At 42.3% G+C, this 24,528-nt stretch overlaps 1 protein-coding gene across 7 annotated transcripts in view; it reads right to left on the bottom strand.

Annotated features, from left to right (window-relative positions):
• Schip1 (Schwannomin interacting protein 1) overlaps positions 1-24,528 on the bottom strand; it is a 140,620-nt gene that overhangs the window by 63,408 nt on the left and 52,684 nt on the right. The window contains exons 6-7 of one of the 7 annotated variants that reach the window (XM_086976895.1): positions 19,546-20,097; positions 13,986-18,808 (exon numbers count right to left, since the gene is read on the bottom strand). The exons of the other annotated variants lie outside the window; for them this stretch is intronic. Coding sequence (XP_086833021.1) covers positions 20,064-20,097 — 34 coding nt within the window. The 3' untranslated portion in view covers positions 13,986-18,808; positions 19,546-20,063. Of the gene's footprint in view, positions 1-13,985; positions 18,809-19,545; positions 20,098-24,528 lie in introns of those variants that run through there. 7 annotated transcript variants of the gene reach the window in all.

Raw genomic sequence — 24,528 nt, forward strand, 5'->3', positions numbered from 1 at the left:
TATAATAAAAATTTTATTAAGTTATTTCACCATTTCTAGAACATCATTCACCCATACGGAGGCCTCTGAAAAACTACACAAGTCACACAATGAAATACTGAACAGTTATGAGTGCTCATTTTAATAAGTGCAATCTACGTTGCAAATTACACGGAGACTACCAAAAATCTCGGCTCAATACATTTTATTTACTACGTAAACAAATAAAGCCTGGTAGATAATGCTTTAACCCCATTCAGATAGAAAATAGGTTGACACTGTTACGGTTTTGTTTCATCTATCAAGGATCCAGAGACTAGAATTTCTGCTCCTGTGGGGAGGTGGGTAGAGCACTGGACTCAAGTGTGAAGTCTCGAGTGCAATGTTCAACTAGAACTCAGTTGTTTTTTTAGTTGACTTCTTAGTTTCAGCCCATCGTGTTAATATAGTTACTCAATATGAATAGTACTACCACTACCTGCACGTAAGATACTTGAAAGTGGACTTCACCGTGTCAAACGTTTGTTGCCGTGCTATTGGCGCTCAGATGTTTTAGCCTCAAAAAATGGTACTTACGTATTTTATCAAAATACACGCTAAAAAGTATACAAGTACGTGCGGTGCTGATAAAGATGTAAAGCCCATGTTACAACCAGCTTTTCGCTTTACTACTTAAATGTCGCTTTTAATCTTATTAATCTATATTAAGCTTGATATCAAAAGCTTAATATAGAAATCGATGAAAAAATGTGTTCAGTTGTAGCTCACTTTATTGAACAAACTTCAAATTCCCTCTATCTTCAGTTGTTGCTATACTTTTGTATGCACTATACGTCTTTTAGTTAAACGATAGAGTACACGAAGCCATACGCGCTATGTTTCCTATCTACAGCCTCACTCCATCATCGTTCGGTTAAAACAGTCACGCGCATTTTAGCACCGCCGCGTGTTCTCGCCGTGCACCTACAATTTTGCTCGCGATTTCTGAAATTTAGATGCAACTACAGTACTACCATCATTAGCACTGCCATCACAATTACCATGTTTGGCCACATCAAGTTATCATGACAGTTAGGGCCAGCCAAGGTGGAACCAAAGCGAAACACGAATATAGATAACGGACCCAAGCAACGCGTTGAACCCGCTCCATGGGCGGAAGTAAGCTAGAAACAAGAAAAAGCATTGTCTGCTTTTGTATAAAATGAGTATGACTACGACGTAGTGCGGTTGCCTGTGGGTCGACATGAGTGCGCTCGTGCACGTGTCTGTTTCTCTATGCTCTGGGGTTAAGACCCATATGATAATTTTGAAGAGTCAGCGTGATGAAGCCTCTCTAGGTTTTCTCGCTGATCCCTTAATCAAAAAGTTACTCTCTTTGTTCTTCCCTGCCTCCTCGGCTCGTCCTAATGCTATAGGGCCCTAGGTGGCCTGGGCTAGCGTGTAACCGTTGTGGTTCCATTAAGATTCACTCACCATTAGGAAGCGCTCGTTGGTCCGTTGCTTAACTGGCTTGTTGGACAATCGAAGCCTCAATGCCTTCTTATTCCTTACTGTACAATACTCCATCTATGGTTCCGTCGTCATAGTTTCATACCAATCCTGTTGAGCCCCATGCGCCGACCACTCTCATGATAACCTACTCCGTTTCATCCTTCTTTCTATCCTTCCCCGTATCCCGACAACTTCCCTCTACACATTTGCTCAGTTTGAGAGAGAGGGCCAAAAATGTCTGCCAGGCGAACTTCAGAGATAAAAGCAAAAAATATGAAGGAAAACGACTGAGGCCAGATGTTTGGTCGGACTTGTAGCCTGTCAGGCAGCCCGACTTTTCTCGAAACCATTCAAAGCAGATTATGACGCCGAAAACCGGAAAATAAACGTTCGAAACAAACTGTACTTCAGGTTTACGAATGCTATGAAAGCCGTGGGCACTCCCCCACGGCCACATGCACCTGCATCAATTAGCTTGTCCGCAATCTTTCATTGTTAGTAAAAGGTCACCGATGATCCACTGAACGGCGGCAATAGCTACGCCAGCGGTACTACCCGACAGTAGTGCCTTTTGTTCGACCGACTGGGAAGCCCAGGACAAGATCTATGCGAGACTACTAAAAAACCTTTCTCTTCGGGTTTAGCTTGTCCGGTTCATCTAGGAGGAATTAGATGTCAGATATGTCAAAGGCGCGACATGCACCCGTTGAGTACAGCGGCTAAGACAAAGAAGGGGCTTCGAAATGCTGAGGTCTGTGCAGATAAGAGCTTCTTTCTAGCTCACTTTACTAGATGAGTTGCTGCAGTTCGCTAGCAGCGCTTCGATGAATTACATTGTCGCGAAAATGACCGCATTTAATTAAAAGAAGTTCGAGATATATATATATATATTTGGTCTACGTCTTATCTTTGTATGATATTATCAACGGAAACACCTAAAATACAAACATTATTAGTGCGTGACGCAATACCCGACCTCACGGCCCGCGTTTGTATTCTAGGATACGGTTTAGGACCGGTTACGCTAGCTAGTTCTTCTTTGAATGCCTGTGCTGTGTGCTCAAGTCCAATCTTTTTCCTTGGCTATCACACCCGTTTACGCTTGAGCATACGGACCTCAATATTTTCCGCAACCGATCATTTTAAATACCCTCGAATTGGAGCAGATATTGATCTGCGAGACTTCGGATTTCGGCTACCCTCACATCGAGCCACCAGCTCCCTGATCTGTGAATTTATGCCGAGGCTGATATGGAAGCGCTGCAATGTCCACTGTGCAGTTTTTTTTTAGATGCCTGCATGTCCGCTCGCTTTCACGGAGTGATAGCGACTTCAGCCTGAGCTTGTACGATACGCAACAACGTTGCGCTCCCTTTGATTCGATACAGGAGCTCGTTGATGAGTACGCACCCAGGAACATCTGCTTCAGTATCAAACCTAAGAATGGTTCCGTTCAGATACGCCTCCGCGGCTTTCTCCTAACTTTCATCAATTTGAGGCCATCCTGCCTCATGGCAGGTACCATCAAAAGCTTGCTCCACGCTACGTTGACGCTTCGAATTTGGTTGCGATTAGCGCAGGACCGCAAGGGCGGAAATACCTAGGATACTACTGGTGCTCTGGTACTACTGGTAGTATGTACATACAAATATGGAGTCAACCTTATATATGTTGTACTTCAATCAAATTATAAAATGGACCCTCTAATGGACCCTTCCATTGTGTCTGGGTTAATCAAGCTTGGAGAAAGGATAACTAATAGACCGTGATCGATTTGCTAACACAAATAGCTCGTCGCATGCTTGTGCAGCGGGTAGTGTCATCTGTATTTCAACCATGAAGATTGGTCAAATCGGTAAATCTATATTTGTAACTTTGCACTTATTCCATTCGAAGTGATTCCTTGTTGTTATTATCTTGAGCCAGCTATACATAGCTACTTACAAACTTAGGTAACCTATGCATTAGCCTCGTTCATTTTTGGAGAAGTAAACATTCCGGTGTACAGGCATGTAGATAAGCGTCTCTTGGGTCTAGATAATAGCATTGAATTAAAAAAACATCGTATTGTCACACTCCGTAGAAACTGTTCCCTGTAAATAATAAATTTGCCGCAACAAACCCGTGGGTAGCGGTGCCGGCTTTTCCACCGTCTAACTCTTGCGTAGGGCGGTCTTGTTGACTGAGCAGCAGTAGCAGCAGCTGTATGACGATGGAATAACAGATATCGCCTTATTTAATGTATGCGCCTTTCTCTAACTATGAAGGACTCCTTCCATAACTTTCCGGAGTTGATTGTCACTTACTTCAATGTCACATCTAGAGACTAAAACTGAAGATATCTTTGAGCAAACGAGGTAACGACAGCAACGCAACATATATAAGAGAATCTTCGGCCAAGAGGTGCTTTGGTGAGTCTAGAGATTTGCTGTTTTGTAACTTGTAACTTTTCCGTTCTAGTTGGCTGACCGTTGGACCGCCGCGTTGAAATCAAACGTTTTCTAAAAACTGTAGCGGGATAAAATGGCGTACTACACCCGCCTACGATACGTAAAGTACTAAACGCTTTTTTATCGCCATATACTTGTGTGTACTCCTAAAATTTTTAACATCATAAAGTTAGAATTTGTCGTAACGTAATTTTTAGGCGACAAAGTGAGATCTACTGTGCGCTAATCCTTGTGTGTCGCATTCAAAAATTTGTCTTTCGCACGTTTTGAGAAATGACGCAGAACACGTTCTCTATTGAGAAAAATCAAAATCACAGACCTTTCTTAGTAGAGAAATGAGCCGTGCTACATTTTTAAGTACGTCCTATTTATGAAACAAAGGGCAAAGTTAAATGAAATGGTTACTCAGTTTCTAGCTATAGGCGATGCCTAAGTTAGGAAACAATTATGCTAAAAGCCTGACTATGATTCGATATATTCTACCGTGTAGGCTATCGAGCTATATACGAATAACTTCTGCGTTGATCTGAGGTTTCGTCTGATAGTGAGGTAATGCGTTGTAATTATTATTATGGAAATTGTGTGTTGTTCTGTGCATACCGTCACAAGTGATGTCAGTCAAAAAGAAATTAATCCTTTCCAATATCAATATATTATTTAAATTATAATTACTAAATACGTACGTTAGGTTTACGCGTCCATTTTTCTTGTTTCGTTTTCTCTGTTCCGCTGGTTTCTCCTCTCGTTTCGGCTGCCATCCGTTCGGTACAGAACGAAATACCAGCACTCCGCAATGTTTATTTTTTTTCGAGGGAATATTGCACTTTGCGTCGATTGGAGTTCTAGAATCGGCAGCTAATTGCTTACATTATCTCATATAGCCCTCGTGGGCTATAAGCATGTAATATGGATTTGCCCATGAAACGCCTTGCCGTTTTTTAAAGTGTCAATAATTTGTACCGCCGGATAAAATGAACCTATATTAGGCATGCATGTCTGCAAAATCGATCTGACGCACAAGATGCTGGAAGCCCGCGAAAATTGTAGTGATTTTCGTATTAAACTTAATAATAAATAAGGTTGCCTGAAAACATATATCTTCCTTCAACTCGGCATTACCCTCGATCCTCCCAAACAATTCGTTGTACGAAAGCAAAACTCCGTGGACTTTAGGTTACGTTCTAATTATCCCAGCTTTATAAAATAAATACAGTATGCTCATTGACTGCATCCTTCACTGCTGGCACATAGTTGATACTTGCATTTGTGTACATATGCTTACGGTCTTGTTTGTGGCTTATTTACTTTATGTTAAGCTTCCTTTTCTATCAAAGACCTCAGGGTAACTGATTAAGCTACAGAGGGTCGCAGACTGAAACTAACCGGAGATAGCTTTGCCTGTGCCCCGTATCAGCAGCATCATTGATTAGTAGTTGTGCGGATGTTAGGCATTTCGTCTCTGCTGTAAAATTTAGCTCTTCTTTTTCTAATTATTCGCACAGACACAGACAGTCAGGTTCGAAATTATTATTATTATTACTTATGGATAAGTTGCGAAAAACTATTGGCGTTTGATCGTACACAGTGTCCGCTCGCGTTGATAGAGGTGTTGGCTGCTGGAAGCTGTCAAAGGAAATCGGGAGTGCAACATGCGGATGAGTCCAGAACTTAAGGGGCTCCTTATGTAGGAACTCTCGTTTTCATCGAAACACATGAAGCGTAGCTGCTAAATAAGGAAATAGGCGCGTCTATTCAAACGTCGGCTATTTGCCAGGGCGCAATATTTCTTCACGGTGTCGCTCCACCCTGTGTCCAACCCATTGACAGTAGTCGATTGCCTCGAAAACAGCCGAGGTTTTGCGCAAATCGGCCGGTTGGCTAGCAAAGCAGCTAATCAGCGTAATTTGTTTGTGGCATCTTTTAGCCTTCTCCTTTTGCGACCCCTTCTGGCTGATGAGGCAATATGTCGAACACAACATCGGTAGATAAACCGAGTGGCTAAGGAAGGTATTGCCCAATAGTTGTTGGGTCATTCTGTTACCACTACTCCGCTTCGCAAAGGGTGTTTAATTTTTACCTCGCGCTATCTTTGAAATGATAATTATTTGGCTAGAAGTATGTAGATCTCAAACAGGAGGCGTCATAGATTCATGCGTAGAGGCAAGACAAAATATAACCTTTTCATTGGCCGATTCTGCATCTGATATCAAAACGTATTCTGTATCATATGTAGTCATCACTGAAATATTGCAAACTCACCAAGTTTCTTGCCTCACTCACACACTTCTTGTTGTTCGTATTTGTGCACTTATAATTGGTGCGTTTTTTAGTTTTCGCTATATTCGACTTCATTGTGTCTTGACTGAAGCTAGAAGTTCGAAGCGGCAAACGTGTTTCAAGTAGAGAACCCTGTCGATGCGTCGCATGGCGTGAAACGTTGTCAGAGTGTATTTAGTGATGTAGCTTTTTTAATATTATCTAACGAAAAGGAAGTGATTACCTGTGATAGCAATCACTTAGAAGTGTTCGACGAACATAAGTGGTATGTGTTAAAAGGATATAGTTAGTGTTTTTAAGGATAGCGTATACATTAGTATTTAACCTATTGTATCGTTTTGTCTTCATATATATCGCCAGAGAGAGAAAGCGAGAGAGAGAGAGAGAGAGAGAGAGAGAGAGAGAAAGCGAGAGGAAACTTTGTGCACATTAGCTCCGCCAGAATGCTCGGATTACGCGTGCTTCGACTGCACACCTGCCGGGTGATCCTGTTAACATCGCTGGTGTGGTTTGTCATTGCGGCTCTACTCTTTTTGTACAGCAGTGAATGCCGAGGTTCAGAATGCCTAGATAAGCTACCGATGTTCACTTCTGTGCTGAAGCCCGAAGCTGAGCCTCACTCGCTCTTCGTTCAGTGGTCACCTGTAAACTTTGGTAAAAATCCTTCCCATTGGCCGAGCGGGAATGGCAAAACTGTACAGATACCACCAGAAGAGGAGAACCTTAGAAAGGTAAAGTTTAAAATTAGCCAGTTTAATCTGCTAGCGTCTGAGCGATTCGCCCTCGACAGGTCGTTACCGGACATGCGGTTGCCAGGTTGCCGTGATAAAATCTACCCCTCTCGTTTGCCAACAACCTCAGCTGTCATTGTATCTCCAGACGAAATTATTGCTCTTCAATTATTATTGTTAAAGTATTTTGTGTATTATAAAGAGTCCACGGCTTCGGGTGTATGGACACATTCGATAAAACGTGAACTACAAAAAGGAGACATGATCTTTATTGTTCCGGAATTAATTTCTTTAGACGTTTCGGCATATCATGAAACCGATCATTGACAGCGTTTTATGCACTAGTTAGCCAATTAATAGGACGTCTAATTTCTATTGGACCTGATGAAAAATTGTCGAGGAACTTCCCTGTTGTAAGGATGAGGTAGAAAATGATGAATTACTAATTCATCCTAGGGAAAAGAAAACAACTTTTCTGTTTGTATTTGTATTTGTGAGATATATCTCTCTATTTTAATGGTCTCACAAGGTAGTTTTGAAATATTCAGTGTATCTTTTGCTCGAGCAATTCGTTGCTGAGGTCAACAAGTGGCCTTACGTATGTCGACAACAATCAATATGACCAATAACCTTTTTATTGACTACGACAATGCTCGACTAAGTAATATCAATAGCCACAGCTTGGGAATAGCAAGACGTGTAGCATAAACAGCACGTCATAGTAGAAAGAAGAAAAAAACAAATGATAGGAACCCATAGCGGACTAATGAGTATGGAAGACCCACTGCTAGACTCATAATATAATGAAGCAATCGTACAGCCCAGCGAGTAGATGTTAGTTACTTATAAGAATCACTTGCAATATGAGCTTATGTGTGGGTCAAGCCAAATTATAAGTACCCCATTTTCCTTAGTTATTTGACACTCTCACTCCAGCATCTTCGTTCTAAGCTCCATCTGCTTAACAAAGACTTTCCAAGAACTTAACCATATTTTGCTATTAGAGAAAATGACATCAAAGTGTCCATAAAACGGATCCTGTTAGAAAAAAACTTGCCTTTTTATCTATACCTTCAAAAAAGTGAAGAGGCAGCAAAGATTAATCTCCACGCAACAGCTTTTTTGCAAAGGTCACTATGATCAGAACTACTCATCAAGGTACAAAACCGATGCATCGCATGCAATTGGCACGAAAGGGTCATCGATCATCGTTTTCAATACCCAGATGTCTGCATTATTTGAAGCCCGAATTTAGGGAAAGGCCACATACACACAAATAATACAATTAACTATTGGTGGTTAGATACTCAAATCAGCTGTCAATATAAAGCAGCATTTATTTTAATTATTTAGAAGCAGCAACGAAATGATGTAAATATTTTTCATATAGTAGTACAGTAATTAGATGGGTCGGGTTCGGGTCGCCGTTAGCGGCGAACGTGCGTCAAGAACAAAGCGTACTATAGAACAGATATTACCAACAAATCGATTTGACCGCCACAAGATTCGTTTTAAACCTAATGAAAATGTAAATGCATATAAGATATTATCTATAAGTTTAATTATGGTGATATTTTACAGATATCATTGGCCCGCCTGAGATCTGGGTAGATGTTACATATCTCTGCGTTATATATGTTTTACTATGTTTCCTATCGTCGGCCCTTGAACGTTGAGCTTGTCATAAGACAAAACCTGACGTAAAAACGGTTTGACAACACGTTATATTAACAAGTTTATTATTGACGCCATAGTTCTGTTAACTCCCGGAAAGCATGCAGCTTAAAAGATGAAGCAGAGTGTATAACACTGCTTAAAACTGTCTCCATTTATTGCAACATGTTCGAAATTTATATAGGCAGAAATGTGCAGGCTCACGCGCGTACCTTCACGTATTCATATTATTGTACAAAGAAAGCTCTCCTGGAACCTGTAATCTGAATCGTTTTATGAATCAACGATCGATGATACTAATGCCAAACTCAGTAGGTCAATAATGAGTACCTTCAGCTAAATCAAAGAGACAACCAGGCAAAAAAAAATATAGAAAAAGGGAAAAACGTCTGCAAGAGCGACTCGTTCCCTTTCTTTCCTGATGCTCCTGATGGCGCTTTCAAAGTCAGCGGTTGCGACAATAGTAGTGACGATTAAGGAGTGTCGTCGGCGCCCGCTATCGTTGGCGGTGTGTGAAGAAGGGCTTACTTAGGCCGTTGAATTTATCAGGTCAATGGACCGTGAGATTGAATTTTTTTTTGAAGGTTTTTCCCTTCACTCTGTGCTGATTTTAGACTGGTCATTGCCGCTGCCATCTGTTTCGCCAGTGGAAATAAATATCAGGTTGCCCAAGGACTTTCATCTTGGCTTACTTTCCGATGAGTAGAAGGGGGCGTCAGTGGGATTGACCATGGCGAAGCTAGGTCATGCCTTGGCACGCCACAGTGGTGCTAGTCTTGTTGGCCTGTTCTTTGTTGTAGATTGTCGTCGCCACCGTCGAACTTTGAACTCGTCCGGACCTGGCCGTTATGACCTGAGATTGCGTCTTGAAGTCGCTTTCTTCGTCCTCTCATCACCACTGAGGGCCGGCAAGGCTGGATCCGTGTAGCCTCTACTCGTTTTTTTCTACTGTCGTTGCTGTCGCTGAGTTCCATGCCACCTTTGTCCCGGTTTTTTTTTCTGCTCTTAGTTTGGCTACATAATAATAATAATAATGGTATTCAATTTGTTTCACTGTTAAAACCTTTTCAATTATAGACCACATGTTTGTGTCTCAGTTTGCTTCACAGTCATGCTTACTCACTCGTATGCTTTATACGCTAAAAATTATGCCCACTAGCAATACCGTTAGGAGGGAACCATTTTGCAATGTGAATCGACACATACTTTTGAAAACGGCAGATCGAAACTAAACAAGAGAAAAGGGAACATTATCGGAATTGTCCAATTACACATACACAGTTTGTCCTGTCTGTCGATTCTTTTAGCTGTGGCCGTCACCGCCGCTCTCTGTATGATTAAGAAAAAGTTAGTCGGCTTCGCTACGCCATTTACTATAGTACCTGCCACTTCCCTGACCCCCCTGTTATTGTCAGCCAGTGCTCCACGTCGTGTCGGCGGATAGAAGGTTATAGGGATTGCTAAGCTTCGAAACCTCTACAACCTGCTCTTTGCCACTTACTCGCCCAACACTTCTTTCTACCTTTGGTGGAAAAACTTTTTATCGACGCGAATAACATTAGAGGTCGACGTAAGGTAATTTTCGTTCGACGATCGTTGCTGATGCTGTGGCGGCCATTCTTATGTTTTTATAGCTATTGGAATGTACGTTACATCTGCCGTTAATGGCCCACATATGTGTACTTCGGTAGTTACGCTTAGTTGCTGGCGTGGAGTCGAATTGCTTACCCCCATCAAAACGACCGCTGCTTGTGCCTTCAGTTTGATGTCCGGAATCGCTGGACAATGCGACAGAACACAATCGAAGATAGGTAATCAATTTAATGACAGCAACAGGGACGAGGAAGAGGATAAAGGAGCGGAAGGGGTGACAGTGAAAAAAAAAAGTAATAAGTTAAGCAATTGCAACAGGAATTCCTACTTCTAATACGGTGTGGCAGCCCTTGATCGACGACGCCATTTCCGACGAGCGACGTCACGTACATACGCAAATGGGGCAGCAGAAATGCACGCCTAGGCACGACCATTTCTAACGGCATACTACGAGCACGGGAACAAAAAACGTCGCAAATATGTCTGTCTGCCTTTTTCCGGTTATTGCCTGCAACGTGTGTGTGCGAGCTGGCGCAGGTAAGGCAATCAAACGAGAATGGATCTTGTAGGAGCACAACGATACACTTGCTTTGTTTGGTTCGCAGTAATTAATTTTGCATAAGTGTGTTTTACGGCATGTCCAGGCATTTGGTGAAAAGAAATCCATGACGTGAATAATCAGCTTAATCGTCGATGCTGCTGCTGCTGCTAACGTCTTCCATACGTTGCATTCAAATAAAAGCCATTGCTTCGATAGGGCAAGTTAACTATAGGCGAAAACAAGCAGGAAATGTGTATCAACAAGGCCGCCATCACATATAAACTTGTTGCTTGCGGCCTGTTTTGTATCAAACTGTCCCCTCTTGTAGCGCTTGGCAAGCTACCTGACGCCCAGGGTACGCAATATAGATTCGACGAATTTGAGGGCATAACCGCGTATGTCTCCAATATGGTCGTTTACGAGAAGAGGCAAGACCCTACGATGTGAAGACATAAAACGTGCGCAGAATCTTGTTATGCAGCTCTGCCGGCTGGCATGACCCCCAGATCGCCGCATGCTGGAGGTCGCAATGCGCCGATGTGCTTCCTTCCCTCATAGGAAAAGAGGAAAAAGTTTCGAGGTAAGACGTGACACAACCTGTGCTTTATAAGTGAGTGAAATGATGTGAAGAATCCGTAAGAAAAGCCCAGCGATTTGCCCTGAGCTTGTGAACCCCATTACACGCTCTCCATGAAATATTCATTTGCGTTCACATATGTGTGGCATGCTTTTGTACGTGTAGGCCTGGGCATTTGTCGCAGGCCCACAAGTCGGTCCAGACCATCAATATCGTAGTCCAATTGATAAGGTCATTGGCGATAATCAGACGGACGCTTGACGCCGTATAGAATATACTTCGAGAATTTAGAGAGGCCGCAGTTAGTACGATGGAAATTTATGGGCAGGAAAAATTTTCTATATACTTGTACTGTACTAGAAATATCGTGTATTGCGTATTTGATGACGACTGATTATAGGTCGGGCTTGGCACCTTTGCGTTGATTTTTTGTTGTTGTTGTTGTTGCGTTGATAGACTGCAGATATTGATTCGTTTGAGTAGTAGAGTTAAGTGTTGGACCAAACTTTGATGGTAGAATAGGACTTCCGTGTTTAGGGTTTTAAGTGTGATACTACCATTAAGCATTGGTTTAAAAGGACAGAAGTTGGTCTCAGATTGGTTTACGGGCTAAGACTTTATTAAGTCTTTTATTAAGGAGACAAAAGCATTGAGTCAGTGCATTTATTTCTTTACTGTGGCGGAATTGTCGGTTACCTAGAAACCATTTTGCTGGTGACGAAGAACTGAAATATTTTCGATTCATAGAACATTTTGATGAATTTGTTAGCGAAGTGTTACGGGTTGTAGTAGCAATCGTTTCGCATGTACAGCATCCGCCCAAACAACGCCTATGTGATGGCCCACGTTTTTACCTACGCCACGAGATAGTAGGGACTTACATTAGGTTCCGCGGTGTGTCAAGACAAAGAAGTAGGCCTTGCACGAAAAGGTCCTCGAGGCTCAAATCCGTGCTCGGAGATACGGGGACATTTTCGAACACGAAGACAATTCATAAGGATTATACTGTTAAGGGCTTTGTACCTCGTGCACTCATGGTATGGCAAAGGACCCACATAGAAACACACGTGCCCGTACACAGCCACACGAGAGGCCACATTTTGCGCAGTCGAGGAGCCGACAACAGCGCGTCGCCGGTGAATATGGCATCGATCAATTTGGATTAGTAATTTTTTGGCCTTAGCGTTCCTGTGGACTGGTGGATACGTTAGCAGACTTCGTAGCACAGGACTTTGCAGCATTTACGAAAAAAACACAAAACGTTATGCTAAATTGGCTGTTAACTAATCATAACTTCGAAAATCTGTTTACTTCGAGAGTGTAAATCCTTAATGGAGGAATCACCGGTTGAAAGCCGGATGGCATCTGTTAATGTTTGAAAAACTGTTCCTTCAGCCTTCATATGAAAGATGATCACAAAAGGAAGAGACTTAATGCTCTAAGTACTAAAGACTGCACATAATATGCGGAACATCACCGTACTGCAGCACTTAAATAAAGCATGTACAACTATTTAGCAATTTAGTATATAGTTAGTAATTGAGGTATTATTTCTTATAACCAGGACATTTAGAATATGAAATTGAGCACAGTATAAACGGGTATTAATTACTTTAACGTTTTCGTTACAATGTTTGTTACGCGTTATCACCGAAAATAATGAACCCTTATTCATTTATAGAAATAGAGAAAGACATGGTAAATACAATTCGCAAATTTCGTGCTCGTCTGTCTCTCTGCTTAAATTCTTGAAGAAATCTCTCTGAAATGGTTACGTTCCTAAATTGCCCAGAATTTTCGTGTTTGCCCTCAGTAGACTGTTTTTTTTTTTGTCTAAATGTAATTGTGAGCAGTAAAACTTAGTTCATTCTTATAAATTTTACTTCCAATTAAGGCCAATGGATCAGGTAGCAAGTAATGGGGGAGTGATAATACTATAGTGAACTACTGGATTAGATGTACAGCACTGGGTAAGTTCCATAAGACGATACAATAACGCCGTTATTCTGGCCAGGTATGAACCTGTGTGGCTACCTATCAAAATACGACCTTGGAATATTTCATTCATGTGCCAGTTTTGACTGAGAAATATTAATTAGTCTCGACAGAGCTGACGAGCTTGTGTTGCTCGTGGATATAATATCCTGGTTACTTTTTACCTGTCCAGTTAACTTAATCAACTTTAGTACTTAAGTTGGTAAATATTACTGGCCATGATACTTTTGCACTAACTATTTATAATTACGGAGTCATATATCTTATTGATCTTAATCTTTTTGTTTTGGCAATGAACTCAACTATACGAGTAAGTGTGCTGATCCGCTCATGTGATTTTACTGGATATATAATGAAGCATCAGTTTGTTTTGGCATTAGATGACGAGCTAACAATTATATCAGGCTGGCACTTCAACTTCCGGTTTAACGTTCGCGCCGTGCGCCACCGGTGCCGTACTGATGAGATGACCGGATTAGCGGCCTAATACATACTGAGACTGTATCGCGATTACAGTTTATAATTAAGCAGGCTGCTTTAAGTTGACCCGGTTATTTCGGCAAGTCAAGCAGTAGCTCAAATCGATGACAACACGGTTTCTACTGTATAAAAATATGTATAGAAGTATAATACACCTTATATGTCCTACGGGAGTGCAGGCTCCCAGCATATGTTCAGAGCGTTGCTACAAAGAACCCACACTAGCATTTGAGCCTAGGATGAGCCATACTGGAAGTGGGGGGTTGCCTAGCGTAATATATATATATATATATATATAGCGTAATTTTCGGTCGTTGCGAAACTATGGGGAGAAACACATATTATCGCGATTATTAACTTTTTGTCGTCGTTAGGGGTGGTCGCTCGGGACGCTCAACACGCATTTTTTTTCGCCACACCTAACATCACTCGTTAATACTGTTTTGTAGCTATGCGATTCCAGTTCACGTTGTTAACAATGACACTTGTGTATTGTTCTCTACAGAAATAGCAAAAGTGCAATGCTTAAATCTAAAAAGCTGTTCAGCACTTTTACCACCGTGAGTTACACTTTGTGAATCTCCTCGAAAATTCGTTTCTTCTTGTCAAAAACCTACTGTCTACCCTACCGCTTTACACGGTTTGCCTTTGAAGAGGAACCCCCGGAGCAGAGAGACAATGCTTGTTTGTCCCTTGAACTGGAGTGTTCTCCCCTTAAATTAAATTCCCTATCCTAAATTCAACTCGCCAAACTCGATTACCCCTTCAATGTATACACACAATCCACGAGAATGTCATTTTAATAGAATTGCGTTTGGGCCTGTCGTTTTTTGAAAAAATTTAACTGAGAAGCCATCTGTGCCTTACCAAGGCTGTTTTCGAAACGTTTGAGATCTTCCTTATCCATTTCTTATTTTATTTAACAGATGCCTTCGAACTATGCGTTCGTAGATGTTTTAAGCCTAAATAGCAGGCCGATACCATAAAGAATTGGTTTCGATGCATGTACGTTAAGTATATTAATTGGCATTGCTTTAGATTGGTCTAAAAGTTGGGCTTAACAGAATGTTCACAAATTCTGGTAATATTCTAATTCGAACAGATTTAAACAGTTTCGCAGTAAAGCTATAAAGAAAATTGTAGCTACTATCTTGGCCACATTCTTCTAAATGTCATCTTCTTCGTTGGCCGCCTTGTCCCGCCGGTTTGCGAACCGGAAGAGATAACTCGTACAACAACAAACGGCAAATGCTATCTCCGAATTGTGGAAATGGCGACGGCCTGTTGGCTCTTTATGTACTTCTGAAGAACGCTGGTCAATTTCCCCCACGCCATAGTTTGAAGTTGTGTATCAAGTTCGCACTGTCAGCGTTACGGCCGTCTTCTATACTCATGTATATTTCCCTATCCAGTCTCGGTCCTGCTCGTTTCCAGCGCTAAACTTGAGCGCGAACCATTCATCATCTCAACGACGATGCGCGGTCCCCTTCAGAGATGGGGGAGCAACAAAACTGTTATAGCCTAGGGACTATCACAACTACATTAGTTCTATTATTCGGCGTTTTTCAACACACCGCATTACGTTCTTGCGACAATAACAGTAACATACATAGACGAAAAGAAAGGACAAAACTTGGCCTACTATTGTCTCTCAGCCGCAGCTGAAATTGCGAACTTTTTGAAGCTTTTGCAGCAAGCTCAGGGAATTTCAATTGTTGGCTGAGTTTTCTTTTGCCTAAAACACAGAGAAAGGGGTTTGATGCATGACTTTTGCCATTTTGAGCCTTGTGCAGTATAGCGACCTTTTAAGAATGATAGTTCCTGCGGGTCATACGTGCTAATGCACATTTTATGATGACAATAGTTTAGCCACAATAGAAATTTAGATTTTAATTATCAATTATGTTTTTATGCTTGTTAAATCAATAATAAGGTCCAGAAATGTTTATTCATTTGGGGAAAAACATTATTTAATGAAGCTAGTTCGTCGCGGCTATAAAATCATAAGTTTTCACAACGCATGTTTTTCAAAAATATAAATTCTGATCAGTTTTTGAGGATTTACCATACTAGAAAGAGAAATTAAATAATAAATAAATAGCGGTAAATAGCTGAGCTCGACCGTTCGAGGCGATGCACAACCGCATCACTTGTGTGGGACTTTAGATTAGAGGACGCGATGTTAGCATCTCCGTTGCTCGCCGTACACAACACAGTTTTCTGGATTATTTGCTTGTACTGCTCTCACGGATCTCATTTTATACGATTACGTTCATGCATGCATATATGCTTGTGTTCTATGCCAGCGTATCGGGTTTGGAGTTCCATATGCTGTGATCTTCTTTTGTGTGCTGCATTTTTTCGCTTAATGTTTATAAACTCCATTGACCAGCTGTGTGTGTAGCAACTGCGGCCAATGCAAGAGGTTCCATTAACTATGGGTGGAGTGAGAGCCGTTTGGCTATTTGCACAAACGGGGCAAACGAGCCGCCCAACCGGACTAAATTTAGATCTACATCCACATCCAGCCGAGTGAGTGTGCGTGTCTCGAAATCCTCGAGGGGATTACGTTGTCGAAGAACAAACCCAGTCCGGCCTTCCGACTATATATATCTCTCCCTCCGCGTGTCTAACTCTATAATCTTCTTCTAGACCTCCTCTTCCTGAAGAGTCTCTCTTGAAAGGCTAAGTCTGTTCGGCCTGAAAAACAAAAACGACAAGAAATATGTCGACTGACAAACTCAAAAGGACATTGAGCTGTCGAATCTTTAGGTTTTCTCTGTCTCTACTCTCTGCTGACAAAGTGACAGTGATTTAATGCTTCTGACAAAACGCTACACTAAGCCTTTGAGTTAATTGGCGTCTGTTGTTAGTCTCGTAGGCTTTTTTTAGCGCAGCGGTAATTTTTCGGCTGACCGAAAAGACCGTCACCATGAAAGTTGTGGAGTGGACAAATATGTACAGATATATAAGAATGCATACTTTTACAAACAAAGCGGCATGTGTTCGTGCAGCTTTCTTGTTTAAAATTCTATGGAGCTTTATCAGATCTGATGCTTTATTTGAATGAAAATCTATCATTAATAGAGCTTACATATCTCTTGCTGCCTTTTCCATGTATGCGAAATGACAAAACGAGTATACTCATAAAAGTTTACTCATAAAATTCAATTGTGTTGGTTGGTATTTAGTGTGACAAAAATGGACTATGATAGATAGGAAATATACAGACTTGATCTAAATACGGTTTATACATAAAGGAAATTTTGCCTTTGTATGGGATGAACTTCTTTAAAAGTCAAGCTAGGAAACGGTCGATGGGACATTGGAGGACTTTGGTCGGTAGCAACTATGGCCATTATGTCGTTACTTCAGAATGTTTCGTCTTTGTAACGCTTTTCACGCGTATCGTTGGGCTTTCACATGCGTCCGTCTAACGACAGTGGTGTAGCGGGGCTTTGGCACACCAGCGCATTGTAAAGGTGCCCCTGCAGATTTATACGGGACCGAAAAAAGGAGAGTCGTCTTTCTAGCAGCTTATGAGATAGACGAGGAGAGAACGAGAAAGAAAAGGAGCAGCTTGCCCGCTGTTTAGCTTGCGCAGCCCACATGAGGGTTTACAGTAGTGAATGGTTGAGTTGGTACTGTACAGTTCCCTGCAGCCCAGTCGGCCTCTCAAGATAGTAGCCTCTTTTTGAAACGGACGCAGAGCGTTGTTCTTAGTGTGGTTCTTTATAATGTTAATACTCAAAGACGACGAAATTGAGTAGCTGTGGCTAGGGCTAACTGCAGCGAATGAAAAAGGCCAGCGACTGCAGATAGCGGCTCCACTTACACAGTGAACTCCACCCTTAATCCACGTATTCCAGTATAACCCAGTTGACCCTCGAAAGGAACAGTAGCAACGCTGCAGCGGCACCCCAGTGAGTTGAGAAAAACTGAGTGACTGTGAGGGATGGAATGAGTGGAGAGGTAGAGAAACGAAGGAAAAGAGCCTTCTCTCCGGTGTCTTTTCTGCCCGTCTTTCTTTTTCGCCTGCTACTGCCCTCTTTGCCCCTGATCCCTTACAAGTCAATGTTTCGGGGAATGCTTGTTTGTTTGTTTTTTTTGCTGGTGTTGCTGCTGCCGGCAGATCAAAACGACTTCGCCCTGTGCCGTATCCACTTTGCTGGCAAAGTTGGAGAGGAGGCAAGAAGGGGGAAAAAATCCAAAAACGAGAAAAAGAAGCGTCGGGAAGAAACGTCTCCCGTAAGACAAAAAGCCATGCCGAACTGGCTATACCGTGACTTGTGATGCCCGGGCGTAGGCATATGTCGTTGGTCGACCGAGTGTCTAAAGGCTTTTCCTTCTACATGTGGGTGTATCGTTGTGCGAGAGCATCTACGACCTGGAGAATTTACCTCGCCTCCTACATAGTAGAGATATTTCCTTAGCGTCTAGGTACATGATGCTATACAGACTAGCACATTAGTGGAAGGTTAATCACGATTTGTGAGATGATGTATCTGGCGCGGTTCTATAAAGCATACAAAATGGCCTTCCGCTGAGGGGAAAACTTGCCGGCAGGGCTAAAAAGAGCAGGGTGTGCACCATGGAAGATCTTAAAACGCTATCTTCTAATCACGACATCTATTGCGCAAAGGCTACCGTTTTCCAATGTTGGCAACAATAAAGCCAATAACAGGAGTAATATCAGTGTCGATGTCAAGCAGGAATAGGTGTGAAGACGACTCAACTCCTGCCAGAGAGGAGTCTACCTTTGTTGATTGCATTATCGTTTACGCATATGTACAGCCTAGTATCTTGCATCTAGTAGTACTGAGTTAACATAGCATGTGTACAGGGAACACAAAACTCCGTCAAACATCGAATGGCTTCTCTACTAATTGTTCAAACAGGCAGCTGCACAGTTGACCATTGTGTTCCATTATCTAGCGTGCTGCTTCGTTCGTCGATAGCTACTTCCGCTTGTTCGGCTTCATGTGCAAGTTCTTCTTCGATGGCTAAGGCCCGATAGGCTCTAGAAATGTCATATTGGATAATAAAGCATTTCTTAATATCATCTACTGGGCGTATATGGACATAAATAGCATCACTGCTTTAAAAAAACCTCATCGAACGCTGGGGCTGTTTTACTATCGCCTGCCAAAATACTGGGCGGCAGAGATAACAGGAAGAAATGAATCGAATATTCACAGATGTACTCTAGCTGAGTTGTCAAGGTACATTTTGTAGTTTCCTTTTTTACCTTATTTTTTGTTTTATAATAATACATATACTATATAACAGAGTTTAGTATGGATAACAGTTGGCCACCGGCCACTATCAACAACAACCACTACTCGCTCAACAGGGCATTGCGTTATCAGCAGAACCTGTTCTTACTCAGCACTTGACAACTAGTTCTATAACAAATTGTTGCTTTGTTCTACGGCTTGAATCAGTTCGAAACAAGTCCATGTCTTAAACGTAATTATAGGAATAATAATTATCATCAATAATAATTAAATATATGAGACGATTGTTTTGAAGAAGCCGATTCCCGTTTGACGTTAGAAGTTAGAAAATGAGTTATATGTACGAGCAGCAGTTCTTTTTCTTAGACTATCTAATTGTCTGGCCCCTGGGGTGAAATTCTATTTCAAGATGTCTGTCTTGGAAATTCGCCGCGGCCTCATCCATTTCGTATATGGCCTTGGTGTCCGTGTGTTTACAGGGCTATCGTTTCATGTAAAACCCAATTGTAAAAACACATACCTTTGGCAGGAAGTATCTGATATTTTCCTTCACGACCTCGACTGAAGCAGCTTCCCTCATCCATTGTAGTCGCTATTGCTGCAGGGAATCGGAGCTTCAGCCACTATTTCGGAGTTCGTTTGATGAAAGCTGCTATGGATGTAGCGCGGAGTGGCTGTCCGATGACGCCATTGGGATTTGTAGGAGTTCTAGATCTAATCGGTCTTCCGGGACTCTGGCGATAAAGTAGAACTGCCAGTGGCAGTAACGAACATCCGACGATAACTAGCCGGCGAACTATGAACTTCCAATGTTACTATGGTTTTACCGGCTTCCATTGTTCGATTTGAACAGCTATGTACAGCTGTAATAAGTTGAATTAGCGAACGAGCCAGCAAGCATCGAAGAGTTATCACCCTTCGTTATGGCACGCAAGCGCTACCATTTTGTCAAGGAGCCGGTCAAAGTTACCCAGTAGAAGAACCACTCGCCAAATAGAATTAGAAAGAACGAGAGCCGAGTACGACAAATGGAGACGTTCAGGGGTTATCCATGGGCACAGCATCTACAGGACTGCAAGCGCCAGAAACAAAGTGAACAAAGTTGGAAAGGTGGCTAGAAGCTGTGCATAGCCACAGCATAGAGCAAAAGGGCATGCTTCGTTGTTGAATCGTTCTGTTAAAGTTCTATAACTACAGGTTCGTGTGGACTCGCTAACCGGGCCCATCAACATTTATAGTACGTATATATCGATACAATGCATTAGATCGAAGGGAAGATGAAGATTTCGTAAGTTATCCTCCAATGATAGTGTGTATACTGTTAGTCATAGCCGATACAAACGATAAATACATGAAACAGCGGGGTCACAACTACGCCACCATACAATGCATTTGTATTTTATAATATTTGCGAATTGCATAATGCTTCGTAGTATAGTACGCTATGCTACTACAGCTATCGCAAAAAGTAGAAAAGAAAAAGTATTTGACTAACAATAAGATTTAACTATTACCAAGCAACATTACAGAACAATCATATAAGAAACCCACTGGGACCAAGGACCCGGTCCTTGGTGGACATCATTTTGCAAAATCGTGTAGCCTTTTGAGAACAGTGAATGCTACGAACTATTTAGGGGGCAATTTTAAAAACAAGAAAATGAACTTTGACTGGCCGTCTGCTCGGCACTGTCCAACAACATCGTTACCATAGACCACCCAGTTGAAGCCTATCGTGATCACCTGTTGTGAAGATATTAGCAGCTGCAGAAATAATTGTATTGATGGCAATTACGCTGGGTAGTGATAACTAAATTTAACTAGCTGTCAACCATTATGCCAAAGCCCAATAAGCGTCCTCTGACTGGCCGCGTTCTGACGCCGAACGCATTGGAGATTACCGAGAGTGGAACTGAGACAAGTAAACGCCAACAGAAAGCAACCAGCCAACTCCACTCGGCCTGGCGAGCGAAGAAATTCGCGTCATTCTTGGTACTCGCTGCTTTTCAGACCTGTCCATCTTTGATTCGATTTTTTTGGTTACTTTTTTTTACCGAACGTCTAACCGCAGCACAAGCCGACTTTTCCATTGTCTCTATGTTTGACTAACTGGTTGTTGAGCCGTCGAACCGACTGGCAGCCCAGCATTAATAGAAAGCAAAGTTTTTCTTTAAAAACTTCCCAACGAACGGCCCGGCACTGCTGTCGCTGCCATTGCCCGGAGGTCTTAACTTGTTTGGCAGATCCATACTACTGCTGTTACAACTTGTCAGTAGTTACTAGCAGTTCTAGGAGTTTCATAAAAACTGCTTAGTTGGAGATCCTTCGCTTCAGTTTTCTCGGCTACGAGGGATAACGGTTTCCACTTGCGTCCTGGTAGAATTAAAGTCCAAGTTCGATTCCTCTGTCCTCTTTTAAACCTGGTGGCCGGTGCGTACTACCGAACATAATTTTGCCCCAAGGCTTAAAGGTTGTCACCTTGGCCAAAAACCCTTCACCTATCCAATTCGTTCGGATTTGTCTGCTGACGGTCCTAAACATTCGTAGCCTTCGTTGACGGCCAATTTTATCGGCAACTGGTGGCGACTATGTTCTGTTCGATTGGGATAATCTCAATTACGACTGTCTGGTTGCCTCCTAGAATAAACTTATGTGGTGGCAGCGTGTTCAGAAATCTATCGAACTCTAGGGCGCTGTTAGCAGGTACTTTTGGCGAGTGCAAGAGCCTCCTTCAGTGATGCGCTTACTGTAGCCAGAGATCTGGCCGACGAAACCAATTGGACACCGATATCGTGAGTCCTATGATATTAGATGCTTGGAAATAGTAATAATATATGTACATTGATTTAGAGTGAAGGCAAGGATGTTATTCGTGCAATAGCAAAAATAGCCAAGTGCTAATAATATAATACTACTACAAGACATACTGTATGTAGAAAATCGAGAAAGATGGTAGGATGTAACTTACTATAATATATAATTATTGCTAATACGTATTATGATTTTGGAGTGATAATCGCTCTATTTGGTAACGAAGAATATGCATAACATACCTCTTTCTGTAGCGCGGCATGGCCTGATTTCTTCAAAAGAAACGAACGCTGGATCAGCAACGAATGAGAATCTCTGTTGGTAGTAGAGCCCTTAACGCCACCGCTACTGCTATAGCTAGCATTGCAGCCCCCAGCAGCGTTATCTCGGTGACGTTCAGGTGGCCTTGGTCATGTTAGGTTAGACCGAAACGCAGCTGGGAGCCGTATGGAACAGTACCTTCAGGGCGTATAGTGAGCCAGGAGAGTTATGGAATAGTTCGATGGGTATTCACTCAATATGGATAAAGAGCAGGTCAAGATAGCTAGCTGATCGGGCAAGCGACTCAGTTCAAGACCAGACGTCCATCTTTGCTAGTCGAAAGGGGCATCACTACCGTAGTATCTACCACTGCCGCTCTCTGATGAGTTTAATCGTCAGGCGACTGGGCCGATCAACACAAGCCCAGCTGTTTTACTGAACCACTCCAACAACAACTCAAGAGGCAGCGCGAGTAATGCAAGCCACAGTCAGACCACCATTTCTTTACTCGTGCAACGCCATGGTATTGCTTCATTGTCTTCGTTGCTGCTGATACCTCTGTTTTTTCCTGACCGCTACGAAATTACGAGCAAGAATCGTTGTGCTCGCTGTTCACTAACAGGCAGGCAGGCAGGTAGGTAGATAGCGCCTAGGCAGCTGGATAGAAATCAGTCAAGCGTAGCGTACCTTTAATGAGCTTTTTTGTGCATATTCCTCGGTTTTGCCCTCATATATTTCTCTCAAGGCAGGTGGGGAATCAAGAAGGTAAAATACTCCTGCTGTTTCGACTACGACTATTACAACATTGTTCTTCAACTTTTTTCTTTGGGACTTGTACGTCATTCTCGTATATTGTCTCGTCGGTTCCCTTCATTTTAGGGGCGCGCCCACGCACGTCTTCTCATTGTTGTTCTTGCAGTCCCCTGAGCCGAGCCCCTTCAATCGTATCAGCTCAGATGTTAGGATATCAAAGTAACAGTAGCCGTAGTCATCAGGCGATTCTGTGCGCTTCAGGATCGGTAGTGGTAGATGGATTCAGCAGGCAAAAGAAATCGCAGGCAGGTATCGCCCCAAACCGCACCTGCTGGCAGCAAAAAAGGGACAGATAGCAATAATTCATATGCTGCCTCACCATTGTTATCCTTCTCTGCTCGTAGTGATAGCCGCCGTCTTATCATAGCAGAAAAACGGCTCCCGCAACAATTCAGCAGCTTCGCTTACCGGTCGACTAAATGGCTATGAACTGTTCTATCGTATAATATGAATGCTGTGGTCTGAAAGTTTTTCGCTGTTACAAAAATCAGGTGCAGAAAATTGGAAGTATAAGTGTCACAAAACTATACAAGTCAGACACACAGCAATTCCTCGTATTTTTAGCTCGTGCTTTTTTAAATTTTTCTCATATTTTATTTAATTTCTCGTCTTTAAGAACGACCTGCACAGAATGCCCTCGATTATATAAAATCAGAAGGCAAACGCTTGGCAGGGGAAAGGCATTGTACAGACTGTTGCGAGTTTTGTGCGGCCATAACCAGTTTAAGTTATTCAGCGAATGTACGAGTTTGCATATTGGCGGGCTAACAGTCTCTAACAGCCTTTCATCTGAGCATCATTTGATCATAGCCACGTGCAGAGCATCTCTCAAAGTTACGATCATTATCTTCTTGTTCAATTGGCCCTTTGTTCGTATATATCAAAGAAACCACATTCTAAAGCAACTACGATTATGAGAGGTGTGATAATTGGCATGCCGCGGTATCAATTATTGATTCTAACGTTAGTTTCACGCACTAGCAACTCTCAACTCGATCGTACGGCGTAGAAGAAACAATGGCAGCGGTGCCAACTTGTTCCCTGTGAACGCCATTAATTATGGCGGTGGTTAAAAAAATGTAAATCCAACTCTGCTATCTCTCACTCTTCTCGACAGTACTTGTGCTCCTTTATAATAGTTTAATATATATATATATATATATAAAGATCAAAGCGTAGATTTGTGGGGCGACTGCATGGTAGCACTAGAACTATATATATGCAAATAACGGTTGTACCTTTTATATGATCAGCGGACCTACTGGTCATAACTGCCACTTTACTGTTCACACCTTCACCCACCGGCATGTTCAGGACTAAAAACCGAATCCTTAATGATAGTGTCTTGGCGCTAGTTTGCCAATGTACGAAAGCTTTTTCGAATCGTTCCATTAGCTTGGGTTGCACTTAAATATTTACGCACCGCAATGCTTGTCTCGCATAGGTGTCTATCCGGTAAGTAATGCAGTAAGTTTTCGTTGCTGTCCGGCCATCACCAATATTATCTCTTCAGCAGCTGCAGAATTGCCTCGAAAGTTTGGAGATACTGAACAGGCGGCGGGCAACAAGGTCGTCTGCTAGTTGGCGGTCAGACTTATTGCCCGGTAAGACAAACACT

This window comes from Varroa destructor, unplaced genomic scaffold, assembly GCF_002443255.2.
Source record: "Varroa destructor unplaced genomic scaffold, Vdes_3.0 BEIS01000001.1, whole genome shotgun sequence".
Taxonomy (NCBI): domain Eukaryota; kingdom Metazoa; phylum Arthropoda; class Arachnida; order Mesostigmata; family Varroidae; genus Varroa; species Varroa destructor.